The 21,893-nt window shown below is 37.8% G+C and overlaps 1 protein-coding gene across 1 annotated transcript; it reads left to right on the top strand.

Annotated features, from left to right (window-relative positions):
* The first annotated feature begins 1,681 nt into the window (after positions 1 to 1,681).
* Positions 1,682 to 21,595, top strand: PGRMC2 (progesterone receptor membrane component 2). Its single transcript, XM_004747925.3, has 3 exons — positions 1,682 to 2,139; positions 18,151 to 18,306; positions 19,403 to 21,595. Exons 1-3 carry the CDS (start codon positions 1,722 to 1,724, stop codon positions 19,498 to 19,500), a joined length of 672 nt encoding a protein of 223 aa, XP_004747982.2. The 5' UTR covers positions 1,682 to 1,721; the 3' UTR covers positions 19,501 to 21,595.
* Positions 21,596 to 21,893: the final 298 nt, after the last annotated feature.

The raw sequence follows: 21,893 nt of genomic DNA, 5'->3' as shown, positions 1-21,893 counted from the left end.
AAAAAAAAAAAAAAATGTTGAAATGGTTGAAAAAAATCAGTATTTCATGACACCTAAAATCTCAGTATCCATAAATAAGTTTTATTGTAATACAATCATGCTTATTCCTTCAAGTATCTTTGTGGTTGCTTTATTATAACACAGAAGAATAATTATGAAAGTGCCTAAAATACTAATGTTTGGCCTTTTATAGAAAAGCTTGCAGACCACTGTTCTAATGCCACTTAGTTCTAAGTTTCCTAATTTCTTTTCCATTGTTTTCTCACTCCAATCCTTAATATCCCTGGTAATCTTTCTAGAGAAGTTTTCATTCTGTCCTTTGCCGCTGTAAAATCTTCAGTGGCGGGGAGTATTAAGTGGAAGCCTATCTGTTCACTGAAGATTACTAACCTGGTCTTCCAAACTTTGCTCCTCCTGACTACTTAAAGCTTAAATGGACCACTTGCCGTTTCCCTAATAAGTACTTCAGCTCCTATCACACGCCCCCCATTGCTTGTCCATGTCTCTCCATCGCACCGGTTCCTCAAGATAAAACCCAAACTGTTACGAATACACCTTCATTCACTCATCACACCCGTAGTTCACAGCAGGTTGTTCTTGAGGTGGGCGTTAGGGAACTCACTGACAACAAAGAAAACAGACTGGGGCAGGAAACAGCGGGTCAGAATTGAGTGTTTGAGGTAAGGGGCCCAGAATGAGGCTTCAGAGGTGACATTCACACCAGATTTTTTAAGGACTTGGGAGTCCTTAAACTGTAAATACAGCTGAATAAGAGAACAGAAGGGCCACCTCGTTCTATGCACTTCCCTACCGTCACAGACTATGATTTAAGTTATAACACCTTTAGTCTAAAACCTGAAAGAAAATTCTACAAGAGCAGCCGTGACCAAAACCACCCGGGAGTGGTTGTTCGGTGCCAGCGCAGACAGCAAGTAGATTCCGGACGCCCAACAACCCCGGTGAGGCCTCTGTGACTTCATTCTCCGCCAGGAAGACTCCCGCCGGCAGCCAAAACTTTTGGGTGGTAGCTTTGTCTGCGCGCCCACGCTCCAGGCTTCCTGACAGGTGCTACGGCACCCGAGTGAAAAGAGACGCCCCTCAACAGTTTGCGCCAGCAATTAAAACTGCGTCGTGGCCTCCCACAACCTGCGCCTTCGAAAAAGCGACCAGACCAGACCCCGCCTCCGCGGCAGGCTCGGCGCACGTGAAATCCCCATGCGGAGCGACAGCGACGAAGCGGGAGTTCGCGGAGCCGAACTCAGGCCTGGGAAGGGAAGGGATTCCACCGCGCACGCGTATTGCGAGGGACCGGGCGGAGCCTGCCTCCCAGACAGGGTGCAAAGGAAAGGAGAGCGCGTGGCGCTCCGGAACCCGCGCACGCGCCGTAGTCTCACTCAGCCTTTGCGCGCGCGCGGCCGGCGCAGCATCTTTTCCTCCGGCCCGCCCCTCTCTCTACTTCAGCGAGCAGAGGCGACGAGCGAAAGCAGGGAAGTGTGGGGCGAGGTGGGCGGGGCGTCGCACGCGAGCGCGGCCTCCTAAAGAAGGGAGGGGGAGGGAGAGATCCAAGACAACGTTACCCCGTCAACACCCAATGGAGAGCAGGCTTGACCCCGCCCCCTCTCCTCATGTTATTGGCTGGGAGGCCCCAGATGGGCGGGGTTGGCCGTGGGGTTGGGGAGGGCAGGGGGCGGGGAGGAGGAGGAAGGCGCTGGCGGGCAGTGATGGCGGCGGGTGATGGGGACGTGAAGCTAGGCACCCTGGGGAGTGGCAGTGAGAGCAGCAGCGACGGCAGCAGCGAGAGCCCCAGCGGCGCGGGAGCGGCAGCAGAAGGGGGCGGCTGGGCGGCAGCAGTGTTGGCGCTCTTGACGGGGGGCGGGGAGATGCTGCTGAACGTGGCGCTGGTGGCGCTGGTGCTGCTGGGGGCCTACCGGCTGTGGGTGCGCTGGGGGCGGCGGGGTCTGGGCGCCGGGGCCAGAGCGGGCGAGGAGAGTCCCGCTGCCTCTCTGCCTCGCATGAAGAAGCGGGACTTCAGCTTGGAGCAGCTGCGCCAGTACGACGGGTCCCGCACCCCGCGCATCCTGCTCGCGGTCAATGGGAAAGTCTTCGACGTGACCAAAGGCAGCAAGTTCTACGGCCCGGGTGAGGAGTTGGAAGGGGAGGGGGAGGACCTCCTACAGCTCAGGTGCGACCCCCTTATGATGGGGAGGCCCCTGGGCTCTGGGTTAGTTTGCCAAGCCTTCTCGACGTCTGGACCCCTACGCCTTGGCTGCTGCACCTGGGACGGCCCGCCCCACACACACCCCCATCCGCGGGCACCTCCAGCTTTAACCCCCTGAAGTCCGGGTTTCAGTGTCGCCCCAAGAACCAGCTCTCAGCTTTCATCTTTCTCCCATCCCGTTCTTCCACGAAGCTTTTTCTTGCGCTGAATTTTTCAAGATCGTTTCAGTTGTCGCCCATCGCGCTGGCCCACAACCTTCCCTGAGCTTTCTGATTCCTGGGATGGGTGGGGGCAAGACGGACGGGAGATATTTCTAAAGTAGGGACCCAAAGCTGTAGGCCAGGTAATTCACAGCTTTCCTTTATTTACTCTGCTTTACCACTGATCTCACTTTTCTCCCTACTATTCCCGTAAGGCCACGTTTAGGTACACGTAGTTCCAAGTCCTCAGCGTTTAGCTTGTGAAGTCTGGACATATAAGCAACACCTCAGACTTTTTTTTAAAACCAGTTTTAGTATGGAGATGCTTTCCAAGATTAACAATGTATGTAGGATGAGGACAGACCAGAATGTAGATCTTAATAAAGACTGGCTAGGATAGTCTCCCTGAGTTTTGGGGGTGGAGCTCAATTACCGAGCAGGCGGGCCTGTCTGGTTTCTTTTTCTTTTTTCCTTTTCTTTCTTTCTTTCTTTTTTTTTTCTTTTTCTTTCTTTTTTTTTTTTTTTGATAGTGGGAAGGCAGGTATTGAAATACACGCTGATAATGACTTACTGTGTTTTCACTGAGCAGAAAAAATTTAAAAGCTCTAAATCCACACCCCAGTACACCAGTTCTGCAAGTTAAAGATTTTTAGAACTTTACTCTCAGAGAACACTGTGTGTAGGATGGTTGGGTTAGAAACGCTTTTTCTACAATGTAGTTATAGCTTACATTTCAGATTATGCTAATAAACTTGAGTTCAGACTTATGGAATCTGCTAGTATACAATAAAATTGAGCAACATTGTATACATCTTGGTTATGTACTGATTAATTCTAAGCTTAAAAAAAGTAACTACAATAAAAAATAAGTAATAAAATTAGGGACTTAGAGTGACCTGGTGTTCAAAAGAGTACATCCAAGCCTTAAAGTCAAATGGGTTGGCAAGTCTAGAAAACAAGTTGGTTTTCTTCTTGATTTAATCTGTTAGAACATGAGAGTTTACTGGCACTTGCAAATATGTACTTCTGACTTCAGTGCTTGGTGGCTAGAAGATGTTTTAGAAGTGCTTTGGTTTGCTGTTAAGTGGTATAGAGATAAGAAATTGGAGATTTTGTGTGTTGAACTGTTTAATTTCTTAGTTGCTTTTATTTTTGTGTGTAGATCTACATTCATTTTAACCAAGTCTTAGTGCTCTGGTTGTATAAATATGAAAAGCAGCTGTCTACCTACTTAACTCTGCTGAAATGGTTAATACTTTTTTTATTTGTTTAAAGTATATGGGACAAGTGAATAGGGAGTAGGCCCAAAGCATAGTAATTAAATGGACAAACCAAATTAAATAATTTTTTTAAGTCAAGAATTTACACAGTATTTTGTACCTGAAGTTTTTTCTTCATTGATATTCAAATGTATGTGCAGAGATTAGAAATTGTGTACAGGTTTAGATTTTTAATATACCACTTACCCAACTAAAAAATCTGCTTTTGTAACCCCTATTCAAAAGGACAATGAAACAGAGTATTAGTGCAAAGAAGCATATTAGTCTTTGCACATTATGCCTTGCCACTATCTGAAAATAGCTAGGAAAGGCTGTCATAGACACAGTTTAGCAGCCTCCAGTGGCAAATGTTCTGCAACAGAAATTAAAAATTAAGATAAGAGTCATAGATGTGATGTAAATAGCCTTTGTGTTGTTTGAGCATTGAGGGGGCTCCTCAGATAACAAGGGAGAAGTCAGTTTTAGGTTGGCTTCCACCAGTTCACAGGTCTTAAAGAACAGGCTTAAAATAATATAATACATAATATAATATAATAAATACTTATTTTCTAAGTATTTATCGATCAACCTAGTATAGGTGTTTGGAATGTTATATTATGGAAAGGAACTTGAAAGTGGCCAGATCATCTATGGGCTTGGAGTATGTTGATATTTCATATTAATAGAAGATGTAACAAAAGTCTTGAAGCCAAATTTCTGACTATGAAACGAATATAAGTTCAGTTTGGGTTTTAATTTTTATTTTCATCCTCAAGTCAGTTGAGCACTTTTTTTTTTTTAATTTTTACTTATTTATTTGACAGAGATAACAAGTAGGCAGAGAGGCAGGCAGTGTGAGAGAGGAGGAAGCAGGCTCCCCACTGAGCAGAGAGCCTGAGGTGGGGCTTGATCCCAGAACCCTGAGATCATGACCTAAGCCTAAGGCAGAGGCTTAACCCACTGAGCCACCCAGGCACCCGTGTGAGCACTTTCTAAGAGAATAATTCAGAAGCAATGGTCTTAGCCTGACAATCTTAGTAGTTTGAAAGAATGAGGTAAGAAGTCAGAAAACCTCTTCTATGACTAGCCAATATCTACTCCCATTTCACAGTATTGGTTTTATAGTTTAAAATTATTTTGTGAGTCCTTTTTTCCTATGTCAGAAATACTGGTTTCTTTCTTCTTCTTTTTTTTTTTTTTTAAATACTGTTTTCTTAGTAATTTTAAGGTTCAGGTTCTTAAAAAAATATTGACAATTTAGTGGAGTAAACACATGTTGGCAAACAGTTGGCATTAACTATATTTGTCATCATTAAATTTAGTAACACTTTGGGCACTTGGCCATCATGTGAGGAAAGTGGTCATATAAGAAACAATGAATATGGGAGGAGAAAGGAAATAAGGTTTGTTAAGCACCTACTACATTAGATCCATTAGTCATCTCCACACTGCCTCAGGGAGGTTAGTAAGTATTCCTGCCCTCAGATGGGAGTCTGAAGTATAGGTTTTTTGGGTAAATTGGCTTCGGTCATACAGACATGGCATTCAAATCCAAATATATTTAACCCCAAAGCCTATTTGTCCTTCAGGTAAACTATGTTCTGGGATAAGCTTTGGGAGAATCTTAACTGTTGTTTTTATACCCTCTCCTGGTTCCCATTAGGTTTTAAAGCCTCAGACATGCTTGCATGGCTGTATGTTGCGCTGTCCAATATGGTAGCCACAAATCACATGTGGCTTTTTAATTTTAAGTTAATTAAAATGAAATGCAATTAAAATTGACTCCCTCCATCACACTATAGCCACATTTCCACTACTCAGTAGCTACATGGCTACCATATTAGTGCACTTTATGTAGTATTTCCATCTTCCCAAAGAGTTCTATTCAACAGCATTGATTCTAGAGGTCAGGGTAGAAGGATGAGGAAACTCCATTTATTGAGCTATTATTTCATTTTCAAACAGCACTAAGAGATAAGTAATGTTTCCATTTTACAGATGTGGCAACTGAAACTCAGGTTTTGCTCAAAATCACATACTCAGTGGCAAAACTAAAAATCAAATAGTCTGTCTCACAGGCCATCCCTTCCCATTGTATCACTGCAAAATATAATTTTGTATGGTTCTAGAGTTCATAGAGTAGAAGACTGGAACAGATAGTATAATTTTAAGTAACTTGATTTAATATTAGCACAATGAAATTGTACCAACATAGTGGTGGTGGTTTTTTTTTTTTTTTTTAAAGATTTTCTTTATTTGACAGGGAGTCAGCAAGAGGAAGAACGCAAATGGGGAGTGGGAGAGGGAGGATCAGGCTCCCCACTGAGCAGGGAGCCCCGATGTGGGACCATGACCTGAGCCGAGGGTAGACGCTTAACAACTGAGTCACCTAGATGCCCCCAAAATAGTGTTTTTACTTATTCTAATAGTTTATCCTGCATTTCTGAAATTTAAATATATTGCTTCCCCCTTATTCCATGTAGCATACTCTTTGATACAGACCAAACAGTATTTACTCCAGCTTACCTTTTGAATTCTACTGGAAAAGAAAAAGTCATATATAAAAGAGGTACCCCATGAGATATAAAAGAGGTAATCTTTAGGAGGATGGGGAAAGGAGCACATCTGCTTTTCAAGTGTTTTTCCTCCTTTTTTTTTTTTTTATAAGATTTTATTTATTTATTTGACAGAGAGAAATCACAAGTAGATGGAGAGGCAGGCAGAGAGAGAGAGAGAGGGAAGCAGGCTCCCTGCTGAGCAAAGAGCCCGATGCGGGACTCGATCCCAGGACCCTGAGATCATGACCTGAGCCGAAGGCAGCGGCTCAACCCACTGAGCCACCCAGGTGCCCCTCCTTTTTTTTAACTTTGTTTTCAATATATTAACTTTTATTTATAGTTTGCAAAATTGGAGTTGATGCAAGAGTTGCAACATATAGACTAGGCCCAACCTGACCTCTTCCTTCATGGATGTACTATTGACACTACTCAGCTCTCATCCCAGCTACTTAGTTTGAGGCTAGCTGGGTCTGTTTGGGCTAATGGCCATACACACCCATTAACTTTCAGTAAAATAAAAGGATCAGCTAAGTTTTCTGATGAGTTTTGATACTCTGCTCAAATTTATACTAGTTATTTATATAATACCTACTCTGAGTTCAGCATCATTCCATTGTTTTTAATCTTTAAGGGAATTGTATTTGTGTTAAATGCTAATGCTAAAGTAATAAGGATAGCTGAAAGCATATATGAAACCAGAATATGTTATTCATGCTGGAAGAAAATAGATTTAGTAACATCTGGAGTTAGCTATTCAAATTCTTTAAATAATTCTTTCAATAATTTATGACCCAGATGTCTCCTCCCCTCAGTACCCATGACAGACATCACTAAATAACTGCTATAGCCTTAGAACCTGCATTCTGTTTCAAGATCACTAACACGGGACTTCATCTCCATTTTAAATACAGAGAAGGAATTCCCTGGATTTCATTACATTGTTGCTTAAATAAAATGAGTTAACTGAGTTTTCAAAACAGTTGGGGTCCTACTTGTATAGAGTTTATAGTATATTTGGGAAAACAGACAAGAAACAAGCATTCAGTATATAATTATTATTTGTAATTAAGTGTCCTCTGAAAGAAATGCATAGGATCTATAATAGAGGGTAACAAAGAACTTTAGATGGTCAAGAAAGGTGCTTTCCATTTATATTAGTTTATCAAGAAAAAGGGGTTGATATTTAAGCAAAAACCTAAAGGAGTCACCCATACAAAGATTGGGTGTGAGAATGTTCTGATGCCATCTAACACTCAATCTAGAACTGATCATATTGTGTTAATCAGCAGAGAAAGAAACATCCTTAACTTTACTAATTTTGAGAATTGACCTCAGTCTTCATTTGATTAGTATTACCTCAGTGATTCTTTTTCCGCCCTGTTTTCCACTGATCTGTGGTTTATTATTCCTTTATAATATAGGTAGATTTTTATTTCATTGAATCTAGTATCAACACTTCTTTAAGATTTTATTTATTTATTTGAGAGAGAGCACAAAGTGGGGGTGCGGTGGGGCAGAAGGAGAGAGAGAAGCAGACTCTCCGTGCAGACTCTCCGTGCATCAGGGAGCTGGACTCAGACTCCAGGCTCCATCCCAGGGCCTTGGGATCATGACCCAAGTGTAAGGTGAAGGCATACACTTACCGACTGAGCCACCCAGGTGCCTCTCAAGACTGTCTTTAACAGCTTAATTGGTTTATGTTTTATTGTTACTTACACATTTAGATATATTTCTACCTTCTTATTTAGTAATTTAGCTTCATACTTCGCTTTTTTCTCCCTTTTTTCCTTCGCAGATTAATATTTTTTAATTCTTCCACTTTTTAATCCCTACTTATTTGGATATATCTGTTAACATTCTTTTAATGATACCCTTAAAGGTTTTGCTATAGAAGACCCTATTCTTCTACAGAATATAGGAATGTTAGCCAAACATATCTTTGTGAATTAAAAAACTCTCTTTAAAACACTTTACTGTGATTTAAGGGAATATTTCTTAATAAATACACAAAACTACCATGTATGCAAATGTGGATGGTGTCCGTTGGAGTTGTGTAGTGTACAGCCATATGTTGTGGTCCTGGTTTAGAAAACTTTTAATCTAAGCCTTCTCTCACCTATTATCTATGGTATTGTATTACTCTTAGACTTGTAGTTCTACTCTATTTTTTCAAACTCCTCCTAATTGATTTAAGTATTACCTTTTTTTATTGTTAGCCCTCATTTAAATTTACCAACATAGTTGCCATTTTCTTTATTCACAGTCATTTCTTGCATCTCATTCCTTTGTTCAGGGTTCAGCTCTCATTTTAGTGAGGTGTGTTCTGTAGTTTTCTTACTGACATGCAAAAAAATTTGTCTCTGTATGCCCTCATGCAGAAATAATAGTGTAGGTTTTGGATATAAAATTATAGGCTGGTTGTTTTATCTCAGATCTTCAATAGTAGTATGCCACTATCTTCAAGTCTGCTTTTGGTTTATTTTCATTCATTAGATTAATCTGTTTTTCCCTTTGTCTTTGGAATTTTACTCTTACTAGGACTTGCCAAGGTGGGGATTTTTTTTTTTTTTTTAACATGGGCCAGACTCTACTAAAATTTGAGAATGTGTGTCATCCATTTATTTTAAAAAATTTGAACCCATTACCTCTTCAATTATTGCCTCCCCTGTTGTCTTCTAATAGGTAAAGACCAGCTTTTCATTCTGTCCTTCATGTTTCTTAATCTTTCCTTAAGGTTCTATCTGTAATTACTTCAAAATTTTAAGCAAACATACTATAGTTTTTTAATCTGCTTGTATTATTCTGGGGATGCCAGTTCTCATTTGTTACATATGCTCACTCCATGGTAGTTTGTTTCTTCATGTAGTTTGTAATTTTTACTACAAAAACTTAAACCTTCAGCAATTATAGTCTTTTTATTTCTTGGAGATTTTTTTTCTATGCACTTCCTTAAGTCATAGGTTGTAGAAGTCTTCCTGTAGAGTAGTTTAGGTATATTTCTAAATGGGGCCTCAGGAAGTTTTTTAAAAACTGTATTTTTATTAGATTACACATATTCAAAATAGAATGTTTTAAAGCATGTTCTGTAAAAAACAACCCAGTTACCACGTTCCCCTTCCTAGAAGTGAGGAACCAATCTGAATATTGTTCTGGAGCTATCACTTGTAAGTATAAGCATGTGGGTATGCACTCCCTAGGTACTTCATACATACACACACACACACATTGTTGCATATTGTACAAACCTTTTATATCTGGAGAGCCTTTCAGCATAAAAAGAGTCATCTTATTCTTTTAAGTATATGCATATTCTGTTACATGAATATATCATAATTTAACTATTAACATTTGTTTCCAGTCTCTTACTAATAATATATAATAATATAGTGTTGCTATAAATATGCATGTATATGTCCTTTTATACATGTGAGTGAACTTACAAATTCCTAGAAGTAAAAACACTTAGTCTTAGGGTATGGGACATTTTTTAATTTGGGTACTTATTTTTGGATTGCCTTCCAGAGAAATTGGAGCAATTCATACTTCATGAAAATGCCTACTTCTCACCCCTTTGCCAAAAGTATGATATTAAACTTCTTGGTCTTTGTCAATCTGAGAATTTAAAATGGTATCTCAATATTTTTAAATTCACATTTCTCTTTTTTAGTTTGGTTGGACACTTTCAGAATTTTGAGTCATTTATGTTATCTATAAATTATCTGTTCATACATTCTTTGCCACAGTTTTTCAATTATGGTATTGGTCTTAGAGGTTTTAGGTGTTCTTTAAAAAGTAAATCAACCTTAGCTGCAAACATTTTTTCCTAGTTTGTCTTTTTACTTTATTTATGGTGTTTTTGTAAACCATATGGAGATTTGGGGTTTTGTGTATTCAAATTTATCTTCTTTTTATGGGTGCTGAGTTTTCTATCACAGGTAACTTAAAGATTTTTTTAACTAAAACGATTATTTTTTAAAATAGTAGTTTTTAAAAATACTTTTATGATTTGGGTTTTTTAGTTCCATTTGGAATTTATTTTAAGATATGAAATAAGGATCTTTACAGGAAATTACTTAAGTTACCCCAACACTATTTATAGAATAATTTTTCCCCGAGCACTTGCAGTTATTACCTTTATTGTTCTCTAAATTCCAATAGATATTTAAGTCCATGCTATTTCTTTTTTTTCTCACATTAACATTCTTGATTTATTAATCATCTCATGAAAAATCTGCACAGTAACCAGAGATAAACCTACTGCAGCATCTTTACTCTTTCTGTTATCCAACCTTCAGCTCACTTTTTGTCAACACCAACATTGACTTTTGCAGTCCCTCTGACTTTCTTCATTCTGTTCTTGTGTTCCTTTCACTGTTTTCTTGATGTCTTTTTCTTCTCAAGACAGGCCATGTCTTGCGAGTCTATGTTTGGGTTCATTTTTCTTTGCATAATCCAAGGAATCATAAATCATCCCAAAGCCAGTTGTCCTACCACCACCAAAACGGGTTTTGAATCCAAATACAAATATGACATCTGGTTTTACACATTTTGGTTAGTTTTTTCTGAATTTCTGTCTTAGCTGCTGTTGTCTTTGTGGAGTGAAGGACATCAATGTCCATCTGTTTCCACTGAAATAGTTGGTCATGAACATCCTGGTCAGATAGTTATTGTGTCGTTCATAATGGTGGCCAAGTTTCAAGCATCTGGGGAGGAAAAGAACAAGTCCATGCTATTTCTTCACCTTAGAATCCTCATTCTCTAGGGGCTGTATAAACTCAGTTCCCACTCTCACATCTTCACAGGCCTGGGATTTTTACTTTTCTGTCTTCCTGGTCCCCACCCTAGCTGTAAGCCCTGGGGCCAAGGCTGCTGAGGTGGACCCACAGTATTGCTGACAGCTTTCTAGTTTGAATTTCAAAAACAAGATGGAGTTTGGGGAACTATTTTAACTGCCTCAAGTTAGGGCCAAACTAGATAGATACTTTGCCCATTTTATACCAGTGCTTCTAAGATTTGCCCAATGTTAAATGTTGGTAGAAGCCTCTAGAACCCAAGTATCTTGGCTCCTTGAGGAGTGTTCTTTCATTTTGACCACACTACCTTCTCTCTAAAAGTCTTTGGACTTCCTAAATTTAAATATAAAAAAAAAATTTATTACTTGGATTTCTTTTAATCACTTTTATATTACTGCTTCATTTATTCCAAAGCCATAGTGATCTTATTTGGAATAAATTACTCAATACCAAGTATAATTCTGTTTTTTTAAAAAAGTTGTTTTAATAATCACAAAAGACTTGTCAAAATAGACCAGAAAACCAGGCTGTTTATAAACTTCAGTGGATTATAGTTTGTTCCTCAAAGCTATGGTTTTTATATCGTGGAAATAATTGAAATATTCATTCTGGAATTTCTCATCATAAATACTAATGTAGGTGCACAGCCATCCTAATAATCACAATATTATCTAACATATTTTAGATATTTTATTTGCTCCTGGAATTTTCTATTTATTAAATTACTCTTTAAAACATTTTCTTACAGGCGCACCTGGGAGGCTCAGTGGGTTAAGCCTCTGCCTTAGCTCAGGTCATGGTCTCAGGGTCCTAGGATCGAGTCCTGCCTCGGGTTCTCTGCTCAGCAGGGAGCATGTTTCCCCCTCTCTCTCTGCCTGCCTCTCTGCCTCCTTGTGATCTCTCTCTGTGTCAAATAAATAAATAAATAATCTAAAACATTTTCTTAAGTGACCATATGTTTTTGCCTTTTCAAAAATAACATTACCACATTCTACCTGATTATATTAAAGTAAGCAGTTTCAGGATTCAAGATTTATTGAATTTTGAACTTTAAAAATCTATGTGGCAGGTTGTGTTAACTCTTAAAGAGTCTTAATGAAATCTGAATTCTAGTATAATGTCATTTTGATATATTTAACATTATTTTTGAAAGATAATTTTGAGGCACCTGGGTGGCTCAGTCGGTTAAACATCTGCCTTCTGCCTAGGTCATGATCCCAGGGACATGGGATTAAGCCCACAGTGGACTCCCTGCTCAGTGAGGAGTCTGCCTCTCCTTGTCCCACTGCTCTCCTCCTTACCACCCCCAACTCATGCTCTCTTTCAAATAAATAAATAAAATATTTTTGAAAAAAAGAAGACTTATTATTAAAATGATGCCTTAGAACATTTGGTATATAGGTATATTTAAGAGAAACTGCTTTGGTTGAATAAGTGTTCATTTTTTGTAGCAAGAATTTTCTTGAAATTATAAGTCCACCTTTATATCAGCAAATAAGAGTCAAAATAACAGTTTATATAAGTACACTGGCTTTTTTTTTTTTTTTTTTGGTAAATTACAGCAAAAGACTTCTTAACATTTAAAATCTGCTTTCTTTGGGTAGTTCTCTGTTATTTTAGTATTATAGATAGCCAAGTATGGTTATCAAAAATTGGAATCTGTAACATTAATGTTTGTTGGTAAGGAGTGTGGAATGGGGAGGTATTACTGGCTTCTCAGATAACTCTTCTGGTTGAATCATGAATGCAGAGAAATGTACTTTATGTAGACCTCAGATCCTTCTTTCTCTGAGCACATCCATCTAGTTCCAATTCTAGTTGTTAATGTTATGTTCTTTATGATCTTACAGGAAAAAATAAAGAAAACTGTTCAAAAAGATCTTTTCAGAAGTTAAATGCTTCCTGAGGGGAATCTTAATGTGGAGAAGATAGCTTATATATAGTTTAGAGGGTGGGACAATATGTTAATCACTGAATCATTATTTTCTATTCAACAATTAATAAAGCATCATTTTTCCTAGAAATGGGATTGGATTATTACCTGTTGACTCAAGTTCACGCTTACTAAATCAGCCATCTAAAACCAAAAAAAGAACCTGTTTTATGAAGTTTTGTTTTTACGTTTATTCAGTGTTGAGGTCTCCTTAGAGAAGTTGGCAGAGAATTTTATTAGAGAATCCATTGGTACATGATTAATATACTCAAAGATGGAAGATTTTCTGGTCTCTGTTTTCTATAATGACCATTTTCTTCTCCCCTTTTTACCATTTAGATGTGTTTAGTGGTTTATACTCTGAAGTACCCTGAAGTAGATTGACTTTTGCACACTAGGGAGGTAAATATAATAAAATGATAAGAAAAGCTGTCGATGTATACAGCTTTTTTGTTAATCTTCTTTTATTTTGATTTAACAGGTATTCCAAAGTATCTGTTCCCCAGAGATTTTGCAATTAATGAAATCCTCCAATTTCCAGGGTTGTCATTCCATCTTTGGGTTTGTGGATCCTGTGTGTTTTCTCAAGTTTATTGTGTTTGGGGTAGAAAAGTGGAGATAGTACTTCTGAAGTCTGTTGGTAATTTAGGCAAGTCACTGAATGTCCCTGCTCCTGTTCATCTGCCAGGTGAGGAGGGCAAAAATTGTTCCTTCCACTTTGCAAGACTGTGAGAGAGGAAAGTTACATTGCTAGAAAATTTTTTAAAAAGTTGAAAACTATCGTTTTACATGTGTAAAGGTTTTTACAGCCCTGATCAATTTTATTTTTTATTTCGTGTGTATGACTCGTCGCTGTTTTGTCACCATTACTTTGTTTTGGAAAAAAAAAAAATCACACTAGCTCTTATCTATCTATGGCCTCCATCTGGGGAAAAATAGCTATTGGCATAAAGCATGTGGAGTTATGCAGAAGAAAAAAAAAACCCAAAACTACTTTTCTTATCCCTAGGGACTGTTTGTTCTTGCTTAATTTTCAAAGTTAATATTTCTCTAAAATAATTCCAATTTAAGGAATAATATTGAATTTCTTTCTCTTAAATGCTAAATACCCAGGGAGCCTGAGTGGCTCAGTGGGTTAGGCCTCTGCTTTCTGCTCAGGTCATGATCTCAGGGTCCTGGGATCGAGCCCCACATCAGGCTCTCTGCTCAGCAGAGAGCCTGCTTCCTCCTTTCTCTCTGCCTGCCTCTCTGCCTGCTTGTGATCTCTCTGTGTCGAATAAATAAATAAAATCTTAAAAAAAAGCTAAATACCCTCTGCAAAGTCAGTTGATACAATGGGCAATGGTTTGAAGGTTATAAATTTTGGCCAGTTACAGTGTCCCAGTTTCTTATGTAGAAGCCAAATTTAAAAGTTTAAAATGGTAGCCTTAGTGTACACTGATAGGAAAGTGATTAAATTGTAGGTATGTATATTCATTCAGTACGAATGTGTATAACTATTAAATAGTACTTGTGAATGTCACCTAATATTAAGTAGCAATATGGAAAATACTTAAGAATAGAAAAAGCAGGATAAAAAAAGTACTTTACTGGAAAGAATTACCTTTATTTTTGTGTTAATGCATCAGTACCTAATAATTGCTACTTTTTGGGGGGGAAGGCAGAGAGAGACAGCAGGAGAGGGAACATAAGCAGGGGAAGCAGGAGAGGAAGAAGCCGGCTTCCCACTGAGTAGGGAGACCAATGCAGGCCTCGATTCCAGGACCCTGGGACCATGACCCAAGCCAAAGGCAGACACTCAACACTGAGCCACCCGGTGCCCCAGTAGTGCTGCTTTTTAAATTTATCAGAAATGCCACTTCTGGTTCCATGCCATAAACTTTGCAGAGAATGGCTTTCTTACACCTCATGAACTTCATGGTGCAGTGTTTTCTGTAACTCAGATTAATGTTGATAAATGTTTAGATTATTGTCTGTTTAAGTAGATTTTGAATTCTCATAAATGTACAACACATATCTTACTCAGATTCTGACACATAATCTTCAGTTTCCTAAATGTTTTCAAATACAAATATGGATATAATCATTACGCTGCTCATTTAAAAATTAAGGAATTTTCTTGTTTACTTATCCTTAGAAAGTATTTTATTTTGTTAACTGGACAATAAGCTCTCTTACTGACCACTCCATTGCTCATAATAGTATTTCTGGTTTGAAAATTATTTTCTCTAAATTACTTTTGTTATACACAGAAAACTGTAGCCTCAGGGAGAAAAAATGGTGGGTTTTTTTGTTTGTTTGTTTGTTTGTTTGTTTGTTTTTGGTAAAATTCGGTATTTTGGAAATCTTTTCCTTTTTTAAGTATTTATTTATTTATTTATTTAAGTAATCTCTTCACCGGACATGGGGTTTGAACTCATGAGCCTGAGATCAAGAGTTGCGTGGTCTTCCAACTGAGCCAACCAGACACACTTAATTTTTTTTTTTTAAGATTTTATTTATTTATTTGACAGAGATCACAAGTAGGCAGAAAGGCAGGCAGAGAGAGAGGAGGAAGCAGGCTCCCTGGTGAGCAGAGAGCTCGATGTGGGGCTCTATCCCAAGACCCTGGGATCATGACCTGAGCCGAAGACAGAGGCTTTAATACACTAGTCACCCAGGTGCCCCAACACCACTTAATTTTTAAACCTACATTTTAAACAGAAGAACTTAAATGATCTGCTGTGTGGCCCAATATGAAGGCAGGAATAATTCTTAGAAGATATTTATTACAAAAATAATTTTTTAACAAGTACACAACCAAAATCAGAAACAGATCCATAAATACCGAGAACAAACTGATAGTTGCCAGGGGGAAGGTGGTTGCGGGAAGGGTAGTGGGAGGGAGATACAGGCTTCCAGTCATGGAATGAATTAATCATAGGGATGAAAGGGACAGCATAGGGAATATAGTCAATGGTATTATAACAGTATTGTACGGTGACAGTGGTAGCTACACTTACAGTAAGCAAAGCATACTGTTTAAGAATGGTCATATCACTATATTATACACCTAAAACTAACATAACATGATGTGTCAGCCATACTCAATTAATAATAATAAAGAAAAGTAGTAGTAAGAATAATAATTTTCTAAATAGCCGGACCTTACCAATTATATGAAGTAAATTTTTTTCTTTTCATTCCCCAGAAAAGGCTGCCACTGTTTGTATTCTGGTTTGTATTCTTCCTGGTGTTTTTCACACATATATAAACACATGTGTGTGTATTTTTTTAATTCAAAGCAAATCGTATTCTATATATACATACTCTTCTGAATTGCTCTTTTCAGTTACTCTATTATGGACTTCTGTCTGTGTATACATATAGAAATACTTCATTCTTATTGATAGTTATGTACGTTATTCCAGTAAATTAATGTACTATAATTTAACCAGTTTCTTGATAGGGAAAAGTAAGTTTTTTCAGTTCTGTTTATTATATGTTTTAAAGAACTAAAGTGTCTTTTTTATCATGTATTTGGGTGGAGATTTTGCTCACCATAAGTGAATCTGCTCAAAGTAAAGGATGAAGATTGAGAGTTACTACTTATTTGAAATTGCAGCTAATATTTTAGAAGAAATTTATTATGTTTCTTTTTTTTTTTTTTTTTTAAGGGAGGGAGGGAAGGAGAGTGGGAGGACAAACTGGCGGGGAGAAGCATCAGAGAAAGGGAGAAGCAGACTCTCTGCTGAGCAGGAGCCTGATGTGGGGCTCTATCCCAGGACCCTGAGATCATGACCTGAGCCGAAAGCAGATACTTAACCAACTTAGCCGCCTAGGCATCCCCAGTTTTACTCTTTTTTACTTTATGCCAGGCATTGAGCACTGACATGAGTAAGACAACTGCTGCTCTCAAGCACAAACTTTAGGAATGGCTCGTTTCTGTCGGCATAAAAATTATGCCATTCCTCCCTAGAGAGGGTAGTTACTAATTCCTTGGACAAAATCCTATTCATTTTGTGTCAGTCAGAACTGTTGGTGCGCTTGGGTGGCTTAGTTGGTTAAGCATCCAATTCTTGATTTCTGCTCAGGTCATGATCTCAGGGTCATGAAATCAAGACCCACTCGGACTCCGTGCTGGGTTTGAAACATGCTTAGGATTCTCTAGCTCTCCCCTCTGCCCCTTCCCACACTACTCCTCACACTCTACCCCCCCCAAAATAAAAATAATAAAAACTTAAGAAAAAAAACAAAAACCTGTTCCTTAATAGGCACATCTATTTATTTCCCAAGAGCTGTGACAAATAAAAAACCATTGTTTAATGACTTTTCATTGTTTAATAGGTAATTGTGAATATATTCTGGTAGTCAGGGGATACTTATTTTGAAAATGGGCCATATTTCTGATAAAATTCAGCAAAGACCTGTTGAGCATCTGTATGTGCTATACGTTGAACTAGTCACTGGGGGTACAAAGATGATAGTCTCTGCTTTCATACAACCTACTTTGAAAAAGAGAAAGAAGAGACTATTTTAGATCCATGGTTCACTTGAATCTTTAACAAATGCTCATCTAGTGGATGTTCTTTTGATTATTTTTATTTTATTTTTTTATTTTTTTTAAAGATTTTATTTATTTATTTGACAGAGATTACAAGTAGGGAGAGAGGCAGGCAGAGAGAGAGGAGGAAGCAGGCTCCCTGCCAAGCAGAGAGCCCAATGCGGGGCTCTATCCCAGAACCCTGGGATCATGACCTTAGCCGAAGGCAGAGGCTTTAACCCGCTGAGCCACCCAGGCGCCCCTTTTGATTATTTTTAGATGCCACAATTAATTAACAGCAATCAGTGAAACATTATCTCCCCTCAAACAAACCAGCTTCCAAACCTAACTGCTTAAGTTTCCTCTTCTCCCTAATATGTTACACAAGTATACATTATACAAACACAAGTTTTGAGGTATCTGAAATTTAAATTTTAAATTTAAAAAGTGAAAAATTTAAAAAGTGAACAACTTTATTTTGATCTACAGGCAGATTTCCAAGAAGTTTCTTCTCATTATCCCATTTAGTATCTGTCATGTTTTGAAATTAAGGCTATGTACCAAGTATGAGTCATTATAAGGTTTCCTTTATTTGGCTTTTTCCTTTGAGGCATTAAATAATGTTAAGGTAATGTCAATAATTTTTTTTTCCTCCCCACCCCCTCAGCCGGTCCATATGGAATATTTGCTGGTAGGGATGCCTCCAGAGGACTGGCGACATTTTGCCTAGATAAAGATGCACTTAAAGATGAGTATGATGATCTCTCAGACTTGAATGCTGTACAAATGGAGAGTGTTCGAGAATGGGAAATGCAATTTAAAGGTACCTTTATTTTGTCGGGTTCTTTGAAAAGAAAGTGTGTATTATTTTACATTCCTTAAGAGTCTAAGGAGATCTGTTTTCATCTCCATCATTATTTGATGATAAAAAGCTAAATAAGAAAATGATTGTTACATATTATTTAAAAATCCATATTTAAAAGTTGATTTGTTACAAACTATAACAAAACTGTGATACCTTTAGTCTTATAAGACTTTTTAATTAAGATATAGTATTTTTAAATAATAAGCTTCTATTTAAAACTGAATTTTATTTTGGATAGTGATACTATAATTTATTCCAAAATGATTTTATTGATTTTACTCACCATAATGAAAAAATGTCTTTCCCCTTTATTATGCCCTTGAGGCATCCATTAGTACCTCCTATGTGACAGTCCAGATAGCTATTTATGTGACCTGTGCATCCCTTGGAAACACTTCTTCTGACTTTTTGGCATTTGAACCAGTTCTACTGTAGGAAGCAGTCCTCCTATCTTATCCTCCTGTTTTGTCAGTTAATTCACTTAACCTAGGTTCAAATTCCCAACCAAGAAATAAGTAAATATGGATCACCTTGGATACCACGGTGTTCTAAATTAATACCTGACAACATAAAACAAGCAATATTAACAGAGATGTAAGAAAAGAGTTTAATAGGAGAAAGAATAATGCTATGACTGGAGCCACACACTAGCTCTTAAAGAACACAGGATAATAAGTAACAAATGACTTTGTTTTCATTTGGTTTATTTTCCTGGAGAGTACTAGCCTATGTCACATTTTCTCCCTGAGAATATTTTCTGGTTGGATCTACTTACCATGATCTGTTAGTGATTCTGATGAAATGTCTTTGGTTAAGAACTGGTAAATATGGAGCACTCTCCTGCAAAAGCATAGTCCCCAAGCTTTGTAAATTCCTTATTCCCATTTTCTTTTGTTCAAGCCTTACATGAATGCAAAGACCAGCCAAGGTGAGCAATAGGAACAACTTAGCCTATTGTATGTAATTCCAAAAGAGGCAAACACCTTCCGCATTGTATGATGGAATAGAGCAACAAATCTGATCACTACTGATTTTCTTTTGATGTATTTTTCAGAAAAATATGATTATGTAGGCAGACTCCTAAAACCAGGGGAAGAACCATCAGAATATACAGATGAAGAAGATACCAAGGATCACAATAAACAGGATTGAACTTTGTAAACAACCAAAGTCAGGGGCCTTCAGAACTGCAATTCTTATTACTCCCTTTCACAGAATGTCCGGCGTCTTTGGGTTTGGTTCACCTGCTGCAAAAAACATTCAACAGATTCTATACAAGCTAAATGAGTCTCACTACGAAGATTTGAATACTAGACATTATTTATGCTGCCAAACTCATTTGTTGCAGTTGTTTGTAATGTCTGGTGGGGCGTCATCATCCTGAAAAGGAGGAAACGGACTATTTTTTAAAGAGCAAGAAAGTTACAAGGTTACTCCTTCCTCCCTTCCTTCCTTCCTTTCTTCTTTCCTTCCTTCTTCCTCCCTCCCTCCCTCCCTGCCTCCCAGCCTTCTTTTTTTTTTAAATCAAAGACAACCAGATATGTATTTGCTACTTAAGTGTACAAATCTCCTCAAAATCAGCAAGGGATTCGTGTGCTGTGTTCTTGTGTAAGCTTTGAGGGAAGAGACTTGGGCAGGAGAGGTTGGGGGTACACATCAATTTGAATAGTTTAGGTTACTGAAACATTAAAATGTGAATTCACAAACTTCTCTTTTTGGGTTTTGTCAGGGAAGAGAAAAAAAACCTTTATTTCTAAGAAATTAGGAGAAGGGGTTTCAAGTGGATCTAAGTCAAAGCTAATTCCCCAGTAGTAATATCATTTGCAACTAGTGTTTATCCCTTCCCTTCCCCTAGATCAAATCAATATTAATTGTGCCTTATTTCACTTACATAGACTTGAATTATTTTAGGGAAAGCCCCTATGTGAATTCAGAAGTCACTACAAGCAGCACTGAGACTGAAGTTGGGATATTCTGTTGACTGCAAAACCTTGATGTCATTCTGTGTATATAGAATGTAAAAGGAATATTCAGTGTTACTGCCACATATGTTAATATACACAAACTTTATTAGCATTGTAATGGCCAAATGCATTCCCTCCTGCTTTTTCTCTTTAAAAAAAAAAAAAAAATTGAAAAACAAATCAACTCTGTCCCCCAACAGCTGCCTAATTTTAGGAGTCTGACCCTCACATCTCATTGGTGTGGGTGCATGGGGCCGTAGTATGGGTGTTGTATGGGTGTGTCCGAATGTGTGTGAGCGCGCCTTGGAAGGGACTCTGCAGATACTGTAAATATCAGTACCGTTTTAATAAAGCATGTACAATAAACCAAAATAAGCTTGAGTTGGACTTTATATACAAAATGTAAGCCAGTGCATTATGATATCGTAGTCAGGATTGTGCATTTGATTCAAGATAAGGAAAAATCTTGGAAATGAAAAGCAGGCACTGGTTAAACAAGTCGTACACATTGTACCACATTCACTGTAACTTAAGGAAGAAATTCCACTTTGTGGAACATTCTCAAGAGATCTGAGATTATTCAGGTAAGAATTGATAAATAAAAATGTACATATTTTTACTTTATATTTTGATGCCAACTGATTATACTAGAAGTAATAGCACCAGGTGGTAGTTACTGAACACAAAATAATAAAGGATATTCTACTGATAGGTACTGAATCCTTCTATTATTCATTTATAAAAACCCTATGTATGTCAGGTACTTGATTTCATCAGAACTACTTAGGTTCTTGGTTGGGGACAAGTTACACCAAAAACGATAATTTTATTTAACAAGTCACCAGTTAAAGAAAAGACTTACTCTTGAGCATAATATATGCAGAAGCCATCAGAGAAAGGGGAAATTTAAACTGCAATAATAAGCTAAAGTATGTAAAATACTACATTCTATTATCTTTGGTCTTGGGATGTTTTGTAGAAAATGATGAACTTCAGCCAAATCTTTGCTGAAGACTGGTTGTAAAGACTGAAGAGTGTTGGTAAATGCTTTGTGTGTTTTTATGTAAAATATTTTCTAAACAAATTTGTAAAAGTACATATCCTCTGTAGTAAACATATAAATATATATATATATGAATCATTTGAGCCTAAAGTTCAGAAGTAAATCTACACTTGTGAATAGAGAAACCCTAAGTATCCATGCAGTAAAAATTATGCAGTCTGTTAAGAAAAATGAGTAATTTTGTGTTTTGGACTTGAAATAAACCGTGTTCTACAGACAATTCCTCAATTTTAATTGAGTGTTTCTCATTCTCAGATAGTTTGCTCGGTAGGCTTGGAGTAAGGGGATGGGAGCTGTGGTGGTATTTTTGCTGATTTCCCCCTTAACCTCTATTTCCCTAACTTTCCTGATGATCAGAACCACTTGAAGTGCTTTGTATATAAATCCTTGGTCCCCAGTCCAAACCTACCACACACTGAGCCAAGAATTAGAAGAGAATGGTTTTCAGACTCTTTATTTGTGAGAAGTGCCATGGTAATTCTAGTGGTCAGGCACATTTGAGAAACCATTCTAATCTT

Source organism: Mustela putorius, unplaced genomic scaffold (assembly GCF_011764305.1).
Source record: "Mustela putorius furo isolate JIRA1106 unplaced genomic scaffold, ASM1176430v1.1 tig00003866_pilon_pilon_pilon, whole genome shotgun sequence".
Taxonomy (NCBI): domain Eukaryota; kingdom Metazoa; phylum Chordata; class Mammalia; order Carnivora; family Mustelidae; genus Mustela; species Mustela putorius.
This window is presented reverse-complemented; position numbering and strand designations above follow the sequence as displayed.